This window comes from Trachemys scripta, chromosome 3 (assembly GCF_013100865.1).
Source record: "Trachemys scripta elegans isolate TJP31775 chromosome 3, CAS_Tse_1.0, whole genome shotgun sequence".
NCBI classification, from domain to species: Eukaryota; Metazoa; Chordata; order Testudines; family Emydidae; genus Trachemys; species Trachemys scripta.
In genome coordinates, this window is record NC_048300.1 from 165,648,297 (window position 1) to 165,666,578 (window position 18,282).

The window sequence follows — 18,282 nt, forward strand, 5'->3', positions numbered from 1 at the left end:
TCACCAGATAAAGAAACAGATCTTAAGATGGTTAAAGAAAACTTAGTTTGATAGCATTCTATCTCTCAAGAAATCACTTATCAATAGCTGTAGCTGTGAAATCCTCATTTCTTTGTTTTGTCATTATGGTCCCCACTTTCCTATTTTTTATCTGTAAGATCTCTGTCTGGTTCTTTAATTCTTTCTCTCCGTTACATAATTAATTTTGCTAGGTGTAAATTAATTAAGGTGGTGGGGTAGGACTGGTTAAAGAATTTTGTGACACTATGTTGGGATTGGTTAATAAAATTTTAGTATAATGAATGGTTAAAGTATAACTAAAAAGGATTCAAATTTCACTATATAAACTGGGGTCCAAAAGGAAGTTCTTTGGCACCAACTCCAGGACACAACCCCAAAGACCAGAGCTGCCAGACCTCAGTACTCTGCCAATGACGCTGTGCAGAAACTGGAGTCCCCCAGATGGACCTGATCCTGACTGGTCATCAAGAAAAGTTCATCTGTCTTATTGGGAGTGGTGAGCACTGTACGTATAGCATGTGCATTCTGTTTTTTGGTGATTGTTAATACAGGTTAAGGATATTAGTGTGTAAGGCTCTTTCACTGGTAAAAGGTCCTGCACGCCTGCAGAAGCAGTATACAACCGGAGCCCTAGGTATTGGGAAAGGTTGTGAGTAAATTGTCCAGGTTAGTTACACCCTGAGCCCTACGAATTGGGTAAGAGTAGATGCTTTTCGCCTGGAGCCCTACGAATTGGGAAAAGGTGGGGGTGCCTAAATTAACCGGGTTAGGCCTGAAGCCCTACGGTCTGGGAAAAGGTGGGGTGCCCTAATGTGTGCAGGTAACAAAGCAGCAGATTCTGCCTAGGGCAGCAGGGCCAAACCTGAGTGGTCCTATGACGACATGCACCAGGTTGCAATGCCACCCACTCAAATTTCACCCAGCCATCCTCCCATCGTGAGGTGGTGGCCAGGCCAAACCTGAGTGAGTGGCACTGTGACCTGGTGCTTGGGCCCTCCACTTCTGCCATAACCATTGAACCATCAGAAGGCTCACCGCACCCCCCATAGAAAGTCCTTGTCCTCTTGGCTGAGAACCTCTGTTCTAGGGTGTAGGATGCAGGGTGGCACAGCGAAGTTTTGCCTAGGGTCGTACATTGTCTTGAGTGGCCTCAATCACTCTGCTAAAGCCCCTCTATCCTACCCATAACCAACCAAGATCCAATAATCAAACCCGTGTATCTTCAGTTAATGAGCTCCTTGCTCATACTAATCTAATGAAGCACCCAGAGCACCAACCTCTCTATAAGAACACAAATGATAAGCACCCTCACAAAGTGACACCCAAATCAAGTACATGCCCCTTAATATGCTTAAAATATTGCAAATATAGGTAGATATGAGTGGCCAATGGAAACCCAGTGACTTGTCAGTCAAAAGAACATTCAGGAGATGGGAAAAACCAACTCTGGATCCACAAGGGCCAGTGAGAATGTTCTCAAAGTGGGCTTAATCTGATCTGAAATAAATGGAAAGATTTCCATCCACTCTAACAGACACTGAAATAGTGCAGTGTTTTTCATGTGCTCTGGCCCCTACTTTCTAGCATTTCCCTTCTCTAACCTTCCCAGTCTCCCATTAGATTTGTTTCAGGCTCTGTGTACAATGTGTGACATCCACTTTCATCATTGATCACTCTGAATCATTTCTAAAGATAAAACTCTGCCTTTTTCATTTCCTCCTTTTGAGTCAGGGCTGTCTTCATGCCTGCTGCCACAGCCTCCTCACACTAGCTGCTCTCATGGCCCCTTCTTACTTCCTGCATCACCAGTGAGACTGTCCTTGAATTTCCCTGCAAGTCACAATCACAGCATCTCTAATCAACCCAAGAATTTCTCTCAGGTTTAGTAACAAAACCACCATTGACTGATTACACAGCAGAATTGTGCCGTTAATCCAGCATTAAAGCCACAGGGAAACGGGGTTTTCTTTCTGATACGTAGCCTGACCCAGCTACTAAATGGCTACAAAATTCTGTAGGCAACAGTGCTGTCAAACGATATGGGTCATAAACCAGGGCCCTAGCTACTGAGACAGACATCTCAATAAAGGATCAACTAATCAGTCTCTTGAATTTCCCTAAAGGCCTCAAGAAGTATCAGCTTCTGACCCTCCTGGGATATGCTCTAACCAGGGGGATGTCTCAGTCCAGAGAGAGTAGTGATCATTAACTGTCAGTAATTAACAGTTCTTAAAACAAGGGCTGAAGAATATGCCTGCCTCCAAAACTGGCCCACAACCAAAGGGTCTGGGTGGGGATGGGAAGGGGGGAAAACAACAAAAACTGAAGAAAGAGTCCGCTAAATCCAAATCTCACCCACAGTCTTGATCCACGTCAAACTCTAGATCAGAGTCCTAGATTAATCCCAAACACCCTGGATGTCTAAGTGTGCAAGTCTGTTGATTTTAAACATATAGTTTGCTTACACACAATTGCACTGGCAGGAACGTCAGCTGTATGGACTAGGAATTGTTATCCGTCCCCTGTCTCTCTGGCACGTAATTGTTATTAAGATAACAAAGTTGAGAAGCTTAAAAAACCCAAAGTCAGCTAACACAGATTCTCACAGTCACCTTTAAACTGTGGTCAGAAAAGTGACTATGTAAAAACAGGCTCTTCTTACTCACCATCTCCACTCCCTATATGTCACTGAGTCATATTGGCTGACTACAATGACACAAACAAATTTTTACTCCTATCAGGCCTGAAGCTGTTAATAATAACAGAGTGCCAGAAATGTGCCCAACACTTTATTAAACAAATACTAAGACAATATCCCTCCCTGGAGAGCCTGAATTGAAGCACAAAAACAGTCGTGGACCAAAAGTTGGGCACAAGAGCATATGGAACCATAGTTATTGAGATGGGTGAAGGAAGAAAAGGGGTCTAAGCAGAGTGAGGAGGATTGGTGACAGGTGGTGGGCAGAAGGTGCCTTCGATTTTGTCTCACACAGCATTGACAGAATCAACAGCTATATTCTTGTTTGAGAGGCAGTAAAAGCCCAGCTGGAGTCTCAGCTCTCAGATGGAGTTTGCAGACTCAGCAGAGAAAGAAACTGTCTTCTGACATGTAACTTGAGCATACTGGATCCAGAAGGAATAAATATGCAACTGCTTTCCTCTCTCCAACCAACTCTCCCCACCCGAACCAAACCAAACCCCCTAACATTCACATATGCAAATCAACAGAGGAAGTATACAAATCAATCCAAAGTCAGCCCCACCCAAGGAAAACACACCTGACAAAAAGTACCAATGTATCAAATTGTTTGGGTTAATTTTTCTCCTTCCCTACCCAGAAATGAAATGACCAGAAATAATAACTTACACTGTGGGATAATTTAAGTTTAAAGTAAGAACTAAAAGACCAACAAAAGGGAGGAGAAAGAGAAAAAAGGTTGTGAATAGCTAAGCGGAAGGGTCGCTACAAACCCCTAGAAAATTTCCTGTGGGGGCCAAACCTGTGCTAGCCCTCGTAGATGGACCAGAGGGGACTTAACAGGCCTTCTCCTATCTGTGTTACAAGTGGTTTCATTACATGATCATGCAACAACTGTGTACAGTTGTACAACATTCCACAGTCTGTACATGCATCTATGGCCAGAGTAAGAGATGCAGCTTATTAATTATTACTTGTTAAGCACTGACCATAGGCTCAGCTCTGTAAATACACAGAAGATATGGTCTCTGCTCTGAGGCACTCAGACCTTCGCTACTTGGGAAAGTTTTATCAGCATATCCCACCACTGTGTAAATACCCTTATACTAGAATAAGAACATCCACAATGGAGGGGTGTGTGCGTGTGATACTGGGAGAACTTTATCTGTTTAAAATCACACCTTAGTTCATACCGAAAAACAACTTTCCTGGGTAGACCAGGACTGAGGCCTGGTCTCTAAACAGGTTATGCACGAGTAAAACTAGGTCAATCAGGGGTGTGATTTTTTACAAAACAATTACATCTATACCTTTATTGGTTTCAATTAATACCGTAAGTTAGACCAGTGCAACTCTCTCCTGGGGACAAACCCCTAGCCCCAAAGTTGCACAGTTACAGTGGTACAACCCCTCCAGTGTGGACACAGATACATCAATATTAAGATGCCTTACCCCACTATTGCTTATTTCCCTTTCCTTGTGGGAATAAAAACTTTTCTGGTATAAACACCTTTATACCTGCGTAACTGCGTCCACACTAGAGAAGTTGTACCCCTTCAGCTATACCAGCCCTGCCAGTGTTTGATCCATGACAATACTGTATCTGCTCTGCTAAATGCAAAGAATAAAATGCTAATGCAATGTAATGAGGTTTGTAACACAATGCACATTTTTATGCCTTGATCTAAGTGCTTCATCCACTACTTGAATACATTTTAACACAAATTACAACATATCTATTGTGCTAAATTGTGATTTATTTTAAAGCAAAGGTGTTACAATTATGTCTAAGATACAGAAAACTTAGCAAGACAGTGATACAATTCTCCCAAAACAAAGATTTAGAGAGTTATTTTGCAGAAGGGAAATTTCTGACTGAAGGGTAGTTTTTACACAATTACTGCTTAAGAAAAAACAGTAGTTGTTTTTACCTTTTAAGGTAGTAAATCCTTCTTGGAGAGTGATCAAATGAGAGACGCGATACAGATCAGATAACTTTAAAAGCAGCAATTCTGATCAAGGGCAGATTTTATTGCCTGATTTATTTAATTACCCACTGATTTTACAGCCAATAATATTGAACAGTAAACCACATGAGACTGTTTCAGCCAGTCATTCAAGACCAGAAACTGGAAATGTAATATTATACATTAATGTCAAAACACAAATAAAAAACCCCTTAGTTTAAGTTACACAAGTAAGGGAGTAAAGGCATTTACAAATAAACAGATTTAATAAAATATCTACCTTACTGATAACAATTTAATACCTGTCATTGATTTGGCTGAGCTACTCCAGCTGGACACTTGCCAGACTGCTGTGAGGAGATCCAATCCTGAATCCCATCTGCCCCTAGCTTGATGGTGTTAGGCAGAGCTTAGGCACTGTCCCAGGCTTTGCGCCTCTAGGCACGCACTCCAGGTAGCAGACCTCATGTCTGACACTACTTTTTGTACCTACATGCCTCCAGCTTCCATCCAGGACACACCACACGATCCATTGTCTACAGCCAAGCTCTAAGATATAACCGCATTTGCTCCAATCCCTCGGATAGAGACAAGCACCTACAAGATCTCTATCAAGCATTCTTAAAACTACAATACCCACCTGCTGAAGTGAAAAAACAGATTGACAGAGCCAGACGAGTACCCAGAAGTCACCTCCTACAAGACAGGCCCAACAAAGAAAATAACAGAACACCACTAGCTGTCACCTTCAGCCCCCAACTAAAACCTCTCCAGCGCATCATCAGAGATCTACAACCTATCCTGAAAGATGATCCTTTACTCTCACAGATCTTGGGAGACAGACCTGTCCTCGCTTACAGACAACCCCCCAACCTAAAGCAAATACTCACCAGCAACCACACATCACTGACCAAAACCACTAACCCAGGAACCTATCCTTGTAACAAACCCCGATGCCAACTCTGTCCACATATCTATTCAAGTGACATCATCATAGGACCTAATCACATCAGCCATACCATCAGGGGCTCGTTCACCTGCACATCTACCAATGTGATATATGCCATCATGTGCCAGCAATGCCCCTCTGCCATGTACATTGGCCAAACCGGACAGTCTCTACGCAAAAGAATTAATGGACACAAATCTGACATCAGGAATCAAAATACTCAAAAACCAGTGGGAGAACACTTTAACCTGTCTGGTCATTCAGTGACAGACCTGCGGGTGGCTATATTACAACAGAAAAACTTCAAAAACAGACTCCAAAGAGAGACTGCAGAGCTAGAATTGATATGCAAACTAGACACAATCAACTCCGGTTTGAATAAGGACTGGGAATGGCTGAGCCATTACAAACGTTGACTCTATCTCCCCTTGTAAGTACTCTCACACTTCTTATCACACTGTCTGTACTCGGCTAGCTTGATTATCACTTCAAAAGTTTTTTTTCTCTTAATTAATTGGCCTCTCAGAGTTGGTAAGACAACTCCCACCTGTTTATGCTCTCTGTATGTGTGTATATATATCTCCTCATTATATGTTCCATTCTATATGCATCCGAAGAAGTGGGCTGTAGTCCACGAAAGCTTATGCTCTAATAAATTTGTTAGTCTTTAAGGTGCCACAAGTACTCCTGTTCTTCTTTTTACTTTTTGTAGTGGAAATCCTGCAGTCCAATTGCCTAAGGCCCTGCAACTAGTGATGTCTTCCCATTGCCTCCTGCAGCAGTTTCTGAGTGTTCCTCAGAATCTCACTAAAGATGGGAACCTTCTGTTTGCAGTTCACCTCTTAGGGGTACAAAATATTGAAAGCAAACAGAGAGACAGACTTTGTACAAGATTATCAAATATCATCACTCTTCACTTATGTAGCACAAGAAATATACAAATCTATATAAAAAAAAATAATAAAAAAAAATGAACACACCTGTGTGCTTTTCCCTACTTCAGGTTCCTTGCCATTCTGGAGAGTTCTTTGGGCTTGGCCAGAGCTTTCTGCAGTGTCTGGGATCCTTCTCCTGCAGCTCATGGGTCTCTTCAAAATCATGGTGCATTCCTAGGTTGGCTAGCTTTCTCTGCCTTGACTGGTTCCGCAAACACACACAACCCTCCCACAAAAGCATGCCAATTTCTTCCCATCTCCTGCCCAAAGTTTCCTGTCTCAGTTAATCTCTTGAGTTTATATGTCCCACCACCAGCACCTGGTTCCTTTGTTGTAATTGCTGGGAATTTTCTTCTTTCCACTTCTCCAACCCCCTGCAGAGAGACACAGTTGAACTGGTTCTCCTGGGCTTCAGCCAACCCATTGTGCCAAAGTGCTTCCACCTGAATAGGTGACCATTACAAGACTAACAATCCATCACTGTATGTAGTCTGGGAGAGACATGCTACAGCTGTCACCAAATGGTGTATTTCACATCTGCATAGAGGCATTTAATAGTACAACATCTTCATAACTACCACCACAATTCACAAGTTCTACATAAACAGATTCCCCAAATTGTCACAACTTTAAATGACATGTATATATAGTCCAGAGGGTGACCCAAGAAGATTATCTGTAGAACTATATTAGATGCTGTGATCATGCTGTTTTGCAATGGTTTTATATACTTAAAATATTCTTGAGAAGCAAAAAATTAGACTCCCTCCTGCTCCCATTCCTCTTTTTATCACATTTATTTAAAACAAAGAAAAAAAAAACTACTCACCTGTACATTAAAAACTTTTTTTTTTTTTTTTTTTTTTTAAAAAAGCTTGGAAAAAACTCCATAGCACAGCATAAAGTCAATGCCGTTTCTTAAAGTAAGGCTTTGCTTTCCAGGTCGGAAGATAACTAGAGGAAACTGCAACGCTAACCATACAAAGACATAAAGATAAGCATGAGTCTTTATTTTTCAAAACACTGATAACTAAGATTGTCTTCACTGTGAAGGCAGCCAACCTTGTGTAGATAAGCAGAATCGCTAAAGCTACAGGACACTGAAGCTCAACAATAAGTAAAATTGCTTTTGTTTCCCCAGCATCATTCTTTGATAGAAAAAGTGTATACAAGCCTTATACCACTCATGAGTATTCACTTTTATTAAAACAGCTGAGTTTGCCATATGAATCTATTTTTCATTGTCAGTTTAGATTTAAGAAGCGTCAGCAATAGCCTAGATGTTGTAAATCACCTGCGCAAGTAAAAGTGCATTTGAAAACAACCCACGCCTAGGCATTAAATGGCAAACATTACATTACATCAATCCATGGTTATTTGTTGATACTAGTTAAATCCAGGATTGAGTGTTAAACTATTTTTTATCAAAGTGACATAACTCAGGGTACCAAAAGCTTTAAGAGGAAGATCTTTTTCACACCAGAAATATTGTCCTATTCAGCAAAAACTATGTTTAGCTTTTGCCCTGCAGAAATTCAAGTCACAGAAACAGACTCTTCTAGACTTTCAGAGCTGAACTAAGTATCAGAGGGGTAGCCGTGTTAGTCTGAATCTGTAAAAAGCAACAGAGGGTCCAGTGGCACCTTTAAGACTAACAGAAGTATTGGAGCCCATTACTTGCCTCTGATGAAGTGGGCATTCACCCACGAAAGCTTATGCTCCAATACTTCTGTTAGAGAAGAACTAAGAGTCCAATTTAAACAGAAAACGAGATTTTGGACTCTAATCCTGCAATGTGCTCTGGCAGACAAACCCCTGTGCTTCTGAAAATTCTACTTCTTCAAATTCTAAGTAAAAAGTACAAATGAATTTCTTGGTGAAGTGGGGAGCCCATAAACCTACAAATAGTGTAGCACATCAAAATGCCAGATGATGGGCTTCCTTCACAGAGTCATAATATAGTAACAGTGCTCTCATAAGGGCTTTGCGTAAAGCCGTGTTAAGAAGTAATTTAAACATTAGAAATACTTGACAGGACCATCCAAAACCACATAAATCACTCCACTAGTGAAACATGCTTCTTTCAGCACACAGTGACAACCAGCGAATGGTCTGTAAGTGAGTGAACCAAAACCCATTAAGAGCTTGTTAGCTGCAACTGAACACAATAGGAGAGAATGGTATGTTAACTGCAACACACAGACTAGAGATACCTCACAAAGAGAGAGTGCTTGTTACAGTAAATTTATTTTATGCCCCTGTAGTATTAACTGAGACTAGGACCAAATCTACAGATGCCTCTCTAATACCACAGCCCTTCTTTTGTTGACAAAACACCTAACTAATGGCAAACTATTTCCTGCAGAGCAAAAACCAATGCTTTTTTTTTTTTTTTTTTTAAATGGCCTAACCGGTAAGATGCTTTGTCAAGGCTGATTCCCCACTCTGACACTTTGAGTGCAGAAGGTGGGGGCCCACAAGGATTCTAAAAATTAATACTGGCCACTCCAGGCTGGTATTAAACTCCCAAGGTCACAGCTTCTCTCTGACCTTGGATGGGTAGATGCTGCCACCACCCAAGAGCAAAAAACCAACCAAACAAACAAACAAAACCTTTGGACCCAGGAAGGCGCACTTGGGAATTCCTCCCTGTGGGGTACCCTCAAGCCCTTTCACCCCCAATCCAGGGAAGGATTGAGAAAGAAAACAATGGAAATCAGCTGTTGCCACCAGCTAATTAAACAACATATGCACAAACCCCTTAGGACACAAAAAAACCAATCTTGTTCTTAAAAAAGGTAAATGTTATTAAAAACAAAAAGAAAGAAAATACATCTGGAACTTAGGCTATTGCTAGATTTTAAAAGAGCAAATATAATAATCAACTATCAAGAATGGTTTTCTTGAGGTCCAGCTTAATGGTTACAAGCAAAACAAAAGCATTTGGAGGTTAGCACAGAGAAGTCCATAAGCCTTACAGAAATAAAAGAGAGAAACCTATTCGTGTCTTTCTAGACATTTCCTGAGCTACTTACATATCTGGGGGTTCAAATTGAGTAGTTCTAGGTATGATCTGGTGATTTTCATACCTGGTTTACAGCTTTTTACAGCATAGATTCAGCCCTGTTTCTGCTTTGTCCCCTCTCTCCAGAGAACAACAAACAGACAGACAAAGGGAAAGTTCTTTCCCAATTTTAAAAACTTCAAGCCCTCCCATTAGCTCGTTTGGTCAGGTGCCCACTCTCTTCCTTTTACCTATGATTTTTTTTTAACCCTTTACAAGTAAAGCAAGTAGAGAATAGCTACTAACAGGTTTTTGTAGCTAACTGGCTGGCTAGGTGTCCATAAAAGGGAGCTCTCCCCTCCACTCCCCCTTCAATTATCACAGGCTCTAAGTAACAAAGGAGGAAACCCTTTCTTTATTAGCCCATCTCTACTGACTTAAAACATACCAGCCCTTTTTTTTTTTTTTACGTGTAAGACATATGTAAAAGTTGCACTCAATGTAGTGGTAAAGTTCTTCTATCTGGGAGATATTCACACACAGCTCCCACTTTTCAGCCATTCTGCACTGTCCACAGGACTGCATGGTTTTCTCCAAAATTCCTCTTCCAGGAAAAAAAAAAATATTCTCAAGGGAATGATATGCCTTTAGGAGGAATTTGCAGAGACAAACTGCAAGAGAGATGTCAATGTTCAACCAACAGCTAGTTTTATATCTAATGTTTAAGTGCATTTTATAAGCTCAAGGTGCCTCATTCTGGCTGCTAAGCAAAACATGCGCCTAGTCGTTTCTTTCTCAGAATGAAGTCTTTCCAACCTACACTGGTGTTTTCTGAGGAAAGGTAGCAAAGCACAATCTGAAAGACTATCCCCATGAAAGACAGTCACCTGCATCAACTGTAGAAGAAGTGCTTGAATGGTTCCCTGCAATTTCTTCACTGCTAGAAAATTAATCTCTGCACTGTATGGCTCTGGGCTCCAAGATTAATAGGGCTTTAGGATAGAATAGGTGAGCATTTCTTTCTGTGGATATTCCAGTCATGTGGCAGGGACGTTTCACTCCTGGCTGTATGAAGAGAAACTTCCCTAGAAGGTTGAAACTTTGGCCGAAAAGATCATCTAAACTGGAACTTCAGACTTTTCACAGTATGGACCAGAATTTAGTAAAGAGTGCCTGCATTTGGTCTTATGTAAACCCTGTGGCAACTATAGCAGTCAGTCAGGCGGAAGAGTATTTCTGTGATTTTCACTATTATTTTACAGAAAAAAGTTTTGTCACTAATTTCCATCCTTAACAGTAGTACCCTGTTCATCAAACTAAAGTAGTATGGCCTCCATCAGCACACTCGTTTCTAAATACTTCAGTGTCTTGGACATGATGGGTACAATTTTACACCCCTTACTCACACCAACCAGCAAAAGGGCTGCAAAATTGGAGTCTATTTTTCCATCCCAGTTTCCATAAATGTATTTAAATTATATCCAACAATTTAAGGGTTTAGGAATAATCCTCAAATTGTTTCTGCATAATGCTGTTTATTTACAGTTAAATGGCTGTTTGCTCCAGACTATAGTTTTCATTAGGTAGTTTTTTAGCCAGTTTACAACTGAATTACCTGAGGCAAGAGATGTTTAACCAAGTCACTGACCAGTCCCTCAGTTTCCAAGAGAGCCCCATGCTCTAACCATTAGATAATTATTCTCCTTTAATTGAAGATTATGAATAAGTGCCAAAAGTGTCCCAAATTATTTACAAAGACAGGATCAAATAAAAGACAAAACTGAATATTTTCCCCAAATTAAGAACATAAGGATGGCCTCCTGGATCATACCAATGGTCCATCTAGTCCAGTATCCCTGTCTTCTGACAGTGGCTGGTGCCAGATAATTCAGAGGGAATGAACAGAACAGGGTAATTATTGAGTGATCCATCCTTTATCGTCAAGCCCTAGCTTCTGGCAGTCAGAAGTAAAGAAACTTATTCGTTCATAAATTTTTATACTAAAAAAGCATTGTGTTTAACTTCCTCAGGGGCATTAAAAAACTCTGAATCAAAAGTATCAATGCCTACATCTACCCCTTACCTCAAACATAACAAGAATACCAGCAACAGTAAACAGTACAACAATTTTCAGTCAGTTAAATTCAAGCTCTCTCTATATATAATAAACAAAACTGAACTGAACGTGAAAAATGAATAAACCTAATACACTTTCTCAAACTTCACAAAGCAGGTTAAGCAACGTCACTCACCCCCATTCACTTCCATTCCTCTCCCAATGATGGATTTTAGAGAGAGGGAAATAGCATCACAATTACCTTATATTGCAATTTAAACCTAAGGAAATAATCCATTACCATTACATAGTAACTGTCTTTGAAAGACTGTTTGAATTTTATATATAAAAGCCAACAAAAGTTCTCATTTGAAAGTGATGTTCCCCAATGCCAGCAAACATCCAAGTACTATCATTAGCATTACTGCAATTTTTTTTTTTTTTTTTGGTAAATCCACTTTTGAAGAATAGACTTGTTAGAAATCTGTGTAAAATGAGTTTAGCTCTTGTTTACCCACTTTCACAGACTGCAGGGGAACAGTCAGACCACTAAGCACAGTAGTCCCTTTATAAAGAAAGCACACAACACATTCACGGATGCAGTAAAATATACTGCTACTCAAGGACCACTTACAACATGCTACTTCTATTAGCTGGAATTAACCGTCCCACATTTAATCAAGCTTTATTCTTCCTCATTTAGTGCTACATTCCATTTTCAAAAGTAAAAAGAGGGGTTGACGGGATTAGTTGTCCTTCAATTTCTGTATTTGGTTTTTTGTTTGTTTGTTTTTTGTTTCAAAGGAGCTTAAAGTGCTATTGTAGAATCAGTAAGCAAAATTGGATGTATTGTTTCATGTTGCATAAATAACTACATATATGGTGTTTAACAGTGAAAATGGAATTCTATAGATGGACATTCAAGTTTAAAGGGAATTCAACAAATTATTACAGGACAGATGCAAAGTCCACAGTAACTAAGTATTTCATATGCAATCACATGGAAGGGTATGAGTGCTCCACTGCATCTGTCTAGAACTTTAAAAACTTACAATCATCCTTCTACAAATATATCTAGTTTCATGTTAAGATTAACAGATACTTAAGGAAAAAAATCTTTTAAATAGCAGCAGATTAATTCCTTTGAAAAGAAAGCTATAGGATTTCAAGATCAAGCTGGACTTTTAAGAGATCAAGCTGGACCATTTCCTAACTGTGAAGAGGAGACGTAAGTACAAAAACAGAAATTAAGGATTTTTTTTTAGTCAATACTGGAAACAAATATGAGATATGAAGATACAAGCAGAATAAAGTCCTTGACAATTTAAATGTTTGCTTACAAGAACACAAAGATATAATTCATATCATAAGTACAGTTCCAGGAAACTTCCATTAAGTTAACACAAAAATATTCTCTACAAGTATTACATAACGTCATATATAGTGTCTTTCACAAAATGCTTGAGTTAAGCCTCCTGTTTCCATTTTTCAACTGCAACTATTATTTAAGGGATACAGGCAAAGGAGAAAGGATCTGTTTCAGAAGATATCTGAAGGCAAGAATCGATAAGATGAAAGGATAACTGAATACTGTTCCAGACAACAAGAGCAACTACAGAAAAGGAGCCTTTCACACTCATGTTAGCAAACTGTCTGAAAAACCAGAAAGGTCTGTGGTAGATAAGCACAGAGAGAAGGATGGTATGTAGAAAGCAGCAAGGTCTGAAATGTAAGCAAGTCTCAAGACAGGTTTAAAAGAGACGGGCACATCACTCACTCTTTGGTCACTCAGCAATTTAGGATTGCATTTAGCACATGACCAGTTGAGGCATTTTTAGAGCACCGGGTGCAAATCTACGCAAGGTTTTCCATGTTTGCTAATAAATTCTCTTTTCAGTTATTTTTTTCCACACCCAAATCAATTAACATACCGTTCTCATTTGTACATTAATTGCAGTTCTCAATGAACTAACAACTTGAACACTATCTGCTCCCTTTCCTCAGGATGGTAAACTGGTTACACTGGAGGTCCTAACCAAGAGCACTGTCCTCTGGCTAATTTTTGGGGAAAGGAACTAATATAAATTCAGCAGGAACAGAACTACAGAAAGATCATTTATTCCATAAAAGTTTACTAAAATTTGCAATATATATTATTCCACTCTCAAATTAGCTAACATATTAAACAGGTTTATTTCTCAATAGATCCTAAGAGTCAAATGCACTCTTGACTCATTGCAGAGAATTTTCATTAATATCAATGAGGTTTGCATATGGGTTAAAGGCACTATGTGGCAGCTTTAAATTAGGGTCTGATCAAATGCCAATTAAAGTTAACAGAAAGTCTTCCAGCTCCCATTGAAGTTGGTGGACCAGGGTTTTAATGCCTAACATTTGAATCCTGAAAATGCTATCAATGCTGTCTGAGGATGACTTTGGCAAGTAAGTCAGATATAAACAATGGTGGCTAAAAACAGGCTTAATGTGGGCAAGAGTTCTGAAAGCTTCATACAGCACTATTAAAGCATCTTAATCTGTAGTGCTCCTACTTAGAATAAATTTCAGTGACTCTCCTAAGAGAAGAAGACTGTAGTTGTAGCCATGTCAGTCCCAGGATATTAGAGAGACAAGCTGGGTGAGGTAATATCTCTTATTGGACCAATTTCTGTTGGTGAGAGAGAGAGAAGCTTCAGGTCTGAAGAAGAGCTCTCTGTAGCTCAAAAGCTTGTCTCTCTCACCAACAGAGGTTGGTTCAATAAAAGATATTATCTCAACCACGTTGTCTCTCTAAGAGAAGACTGCCATTCATGACATATTGCATGGTAGTTGTGATCTGGGCAACATTCCTATAAGGACTAATATGAGGCCATCAACTTTCACTTGTAACAGTGGCTAAATTTGACCCCAGTTTTCAAGAGATGATAAACTAACACACTATTCCACCTTGTCCTGACACATGAAAATACTAGAAGTACTGCAGAAGTTGTATATCTTTTACTTGTAATATACTATTAAGAATGTACATTATCCAAGTTTACTAAGATATCTAGAGCAGCCATTTGGCAAATGGACATCATCCCATGGTGGACAGATGTTATTTAAAAATAAATAAATAAATAAATTTTACCAACTACCTTGTATTATTGCTACACTCTAAACAATCACATGATCTTCATTAAAATATTGATTAAAAGTTATTGTAATGTTTTCCCATTATTCAAGGAGACTATAAGTTTTGAATATATAAATTAATCACATATCAAGTGAGCTGCTTCCCTGCCTCCGCACAGTTGGAGTTTCAAATAATTTCCTTTCATCAAAATGCTGATTGACATTCCCTGCCCAAGGTGCTTATGATTACAGCTCTGTATTGCTAATGAGTGCAGATGCGAAGAATGTGTGGAACACAAAAAATGTCTGATTTTGAATAAGACACGCCCTGTTATAGCAAACTTTAAACTGTGAGCACAATCCCTCCTACTTCCTGGTAGGATTCTATTAATCTTTGTTCTGAAACTTACACAGCGTGACTGATGTTGTTATTGAGCTGGCTGTTCTCATCCTCAAGTTCTGGACTGAAGGACTCGCATCTTTTCCAACCATCTTCTGTTTTAATCCATCTCCATCCTGGAGATCTCCAGTCTTGGCCCAAAAATGGCATGGTTTCCCTATAAGCAATAAGTAGTTTATTCACGACAGGTATGATATTTAATTTAAATATTCCTGAAAATGTTTCAGAACCTCCCTCAGACTTCCTAATTAATTACTTCACCTTCCCTCATTTTAAACGGAGCAATCAAGTTTCAGAAAAATTAGGTTTCTACAGTTAATGGTGTCTGGCAAAGAAAAAGCTGTTCCCTTTTCTCCTTCGTGATACATAAAAGGATGACCTGAAAATTTTATAAAATAAACTTTTTACTGCATTAGAAATTCAGGAGTCATGTACCTTTCTCCCCCCTAGAATTCTGAAAGAGATGGAGAACTAGTAAGTTAGACAAAGATACAACAGAACTGAAAGCTGATTAAATTGAGAAAGGAAGTGATTTTTATTCGGATAATTTAAGAGTTGTTTTGTTAACATGTATTTAACGCAAACAAGTCAAAAAGATGAAAGAAAAACCTGTTAAAGATTCAAAAGCTCCTTCCATTAAGGAGTTAGTGAATTTCCAATCCACAATTCTTGATTTTCCAAGTTCTCTTTCCAGAAAACAGGCAAGATTAAACATGGCATTCATGATATTTCTAAGGCACAAATGCAGCACATATGTTTGAAAATTGTGGGGGACTTTTAAAACTCAGTTATCTAATAAATCAGCAAAAGGGCACACACACACCTCTCACACATGAGGCTGATAATGGTTTATATTCATTTTATATTTTTGAAATTCTACAATCTGTTGTAGAGATCTGGTAAAAAATTGAAAAATAATTTTGAGATATGTTAAAAATTTCCCCATTTCATAGGATTTCAAATGGAATTTGAAATGGAATTTCTTTTTTCCAAAAATTTTAAACAAAATACTTTTGGGGGAAAAAGTTAATTTTTTAAATATTGGACTTGTTTCTCTTTCTTTGACAGAGTGTCAAATTTACTCTGTTTCATTTTTCCTTTTGCCACTACCTTCTCCAACTTTGGAAAAGGTTTGAAAATTTACAAAATGCCAAAAGGAAAAAAGTCTAGATTTCATTTTATTGTTTGGAGTAACAAAGAAAACAAAAAGAAAAGTGACAAACGGAAAAGACAAAGTCCAAAACTCTTAAAATTTTTTTTTTTTTAAATCTGATTTTCAAAACCTGAAAACCAAACAAAAAATTTCAATTTGAAGCGAAAAATTTCCATTTTGATGTTTCCTGATTTTTGCAGGGGAACATACACCTCAAATTTGTTTGATAAAACCCCCTTCATTTTTCTAATGGGCAAATGTTTGGTTGAAAATATTAAACAGTTCTAGTGAGGGAGGTGTTACCCATATTTTCCTCCATGAGTTTTAAATAGTGTGCTGAACAACTACATAGTATAGGTTGTGCCAATGGCATAAGCTGCAGTTATATTTTCCTGGACTCCTTAATGGCAATATTCTGTAGGGTATTTTTGTTTTTTGTTTTCTTTTTAGGAGAGAGAGAGAGAAAGTCAATTATGGCTGCCAATTTTGGTTGGAGGTTCCTGAAGGTTTCATCACATGACATAATCTTTAATTAAAGATTAATATTTAATTTTTGGAGACTCCAGAACAATCCTGGAGGGCTGGCAACCCTAAAATCAATAGCATTAAATAGTAGCATGGGAAGCCTTAATCAGGACGCTTCTCATGTTCAAACCATCTCGTACTAACATCAATGTTCCTACTTTTAGTTCTGCCTTTAATTTCTCCTGTTTCTTCACTTCTTTTAGGTGAATTTCCATTTTAAATCTGTCCGCATGAGTGCATGTCTCTCCAAGGCAGAGTTTTTCAATAATTTCTTTAAACTGCATACATTGTGCTGCACTGAAGGCAATGTTGTTCCTATAAAAGGCTGTTTTACCTTTTTTATCGAATATCTGGCATTCAGGTGTTTGTGACAGTCACCATCTGAGCTATGCTATTAGAGTGTAAAAGAAAAAAAATAGATCCTGCTACATTAAGTCAATGTGTTAAGTGCTGCAGAAAGAACTGGAACATAGACAAAGTAATCACCAGTTAATGTTTGATTTTGGACATCTCCTTCCAGGTTGTCAGTATCTTTCTGGTAATGAATTCAGAGCATCCTACATCATTAGAGACTGGATGGAATGCATGTGAATAGTCCCACTAAAGTTATTAAGAACATGAATGGGAACATTAAGGCAGCGAAGAAATTCAATACAGAGAGGAGCAACAGAGGGTCCTGTGGCACCTTTGAGACTAACAGAAGTATTGGGAGCATAAGCTTTCGTGGGTAAGAACCTCACTTCTTCAGATGCAAGCCTTGTATCTGAAGAAGTGAGGTTCTTACCCACGAAAGCTTATGCTCCCAATACTTCTGTTAGTCTCAAAGGTGCCACAGGACCCTCTGTTGCTCCTCTCTGTATTGAATTTCTTCGCTGCCTTAATGTTCCCATTCATGTTCTTAATAACTTTAGTGGGACTATTCACATGCATTCCATCCAGTCTCTAATGATGTAGGATGCTCTGAATTCATTACCAGAAAGATACTGACAACCTGGAAGGAGATGTCCAAAATCAAACATTAACTGGTGATTACTTTGTCTATGTTCCAGTTCTTTCTGCAGCACTTAACACATTGACTTAATGTAGCAGGATCTATTTTTTTTCTTTTACACTCTAATAGCATAGCTCAGATGGTGACTGTCACAAACACCTGAATGCCAGATATTCGATAAAAAAGGTAAAACAGCCTTTTATAGGAACAACATTGCCTTCAGTGCAGCACAATGTATGCAGTTTAAAGAAATTATTGAAAAACTCTGCCTTGGAGAGACATGCACTCATGCGGACAGATTTAAAATGGAAATTCACCTAAAAGAAGTGAAGAAACAGGAGAAATTAAAGGCAGAACTAAAAGTAGGAACATTGATGTTAGTACGAGATGGTTTGAACATGAGAAGCGTCCTGATTAAGGCTTCCCATGCTACTATTTAATGCTATTGATTTTAGGGTTGCCAGCCCTCCAG

General features: G+C 38.8%; 1 protein-coding gene across 4 annotated transcripts in view; it reads right to left on the minus strand.

Annotated features, from left to right (window-relative positions):
* Positions 1 to 18,282, minus strand: part of FBXO25 (F-box protein 25) — an 82,734-nt gene that overhangs the window by 58,969 nt on the left and 5,483 nt on the right. For all 4 annotated transcript variants that reach the window (XM_034766397.1, XM_034766396.1, XM_034766394.1 and 1 more), the window contains exon 2: positions 15,152 to 15,298. In XM_034766397.1, the coding sequence (XP_034622288.1) occupies positions 15,152 to 15,291 (140 nt within the window). In that variant the 5' untranslated portion in view covers positions 15,292 to 15,298. The remainder of the gene's footprint in view (positions 1 to 15,151; positions 15,299 to 18,282) is intronic.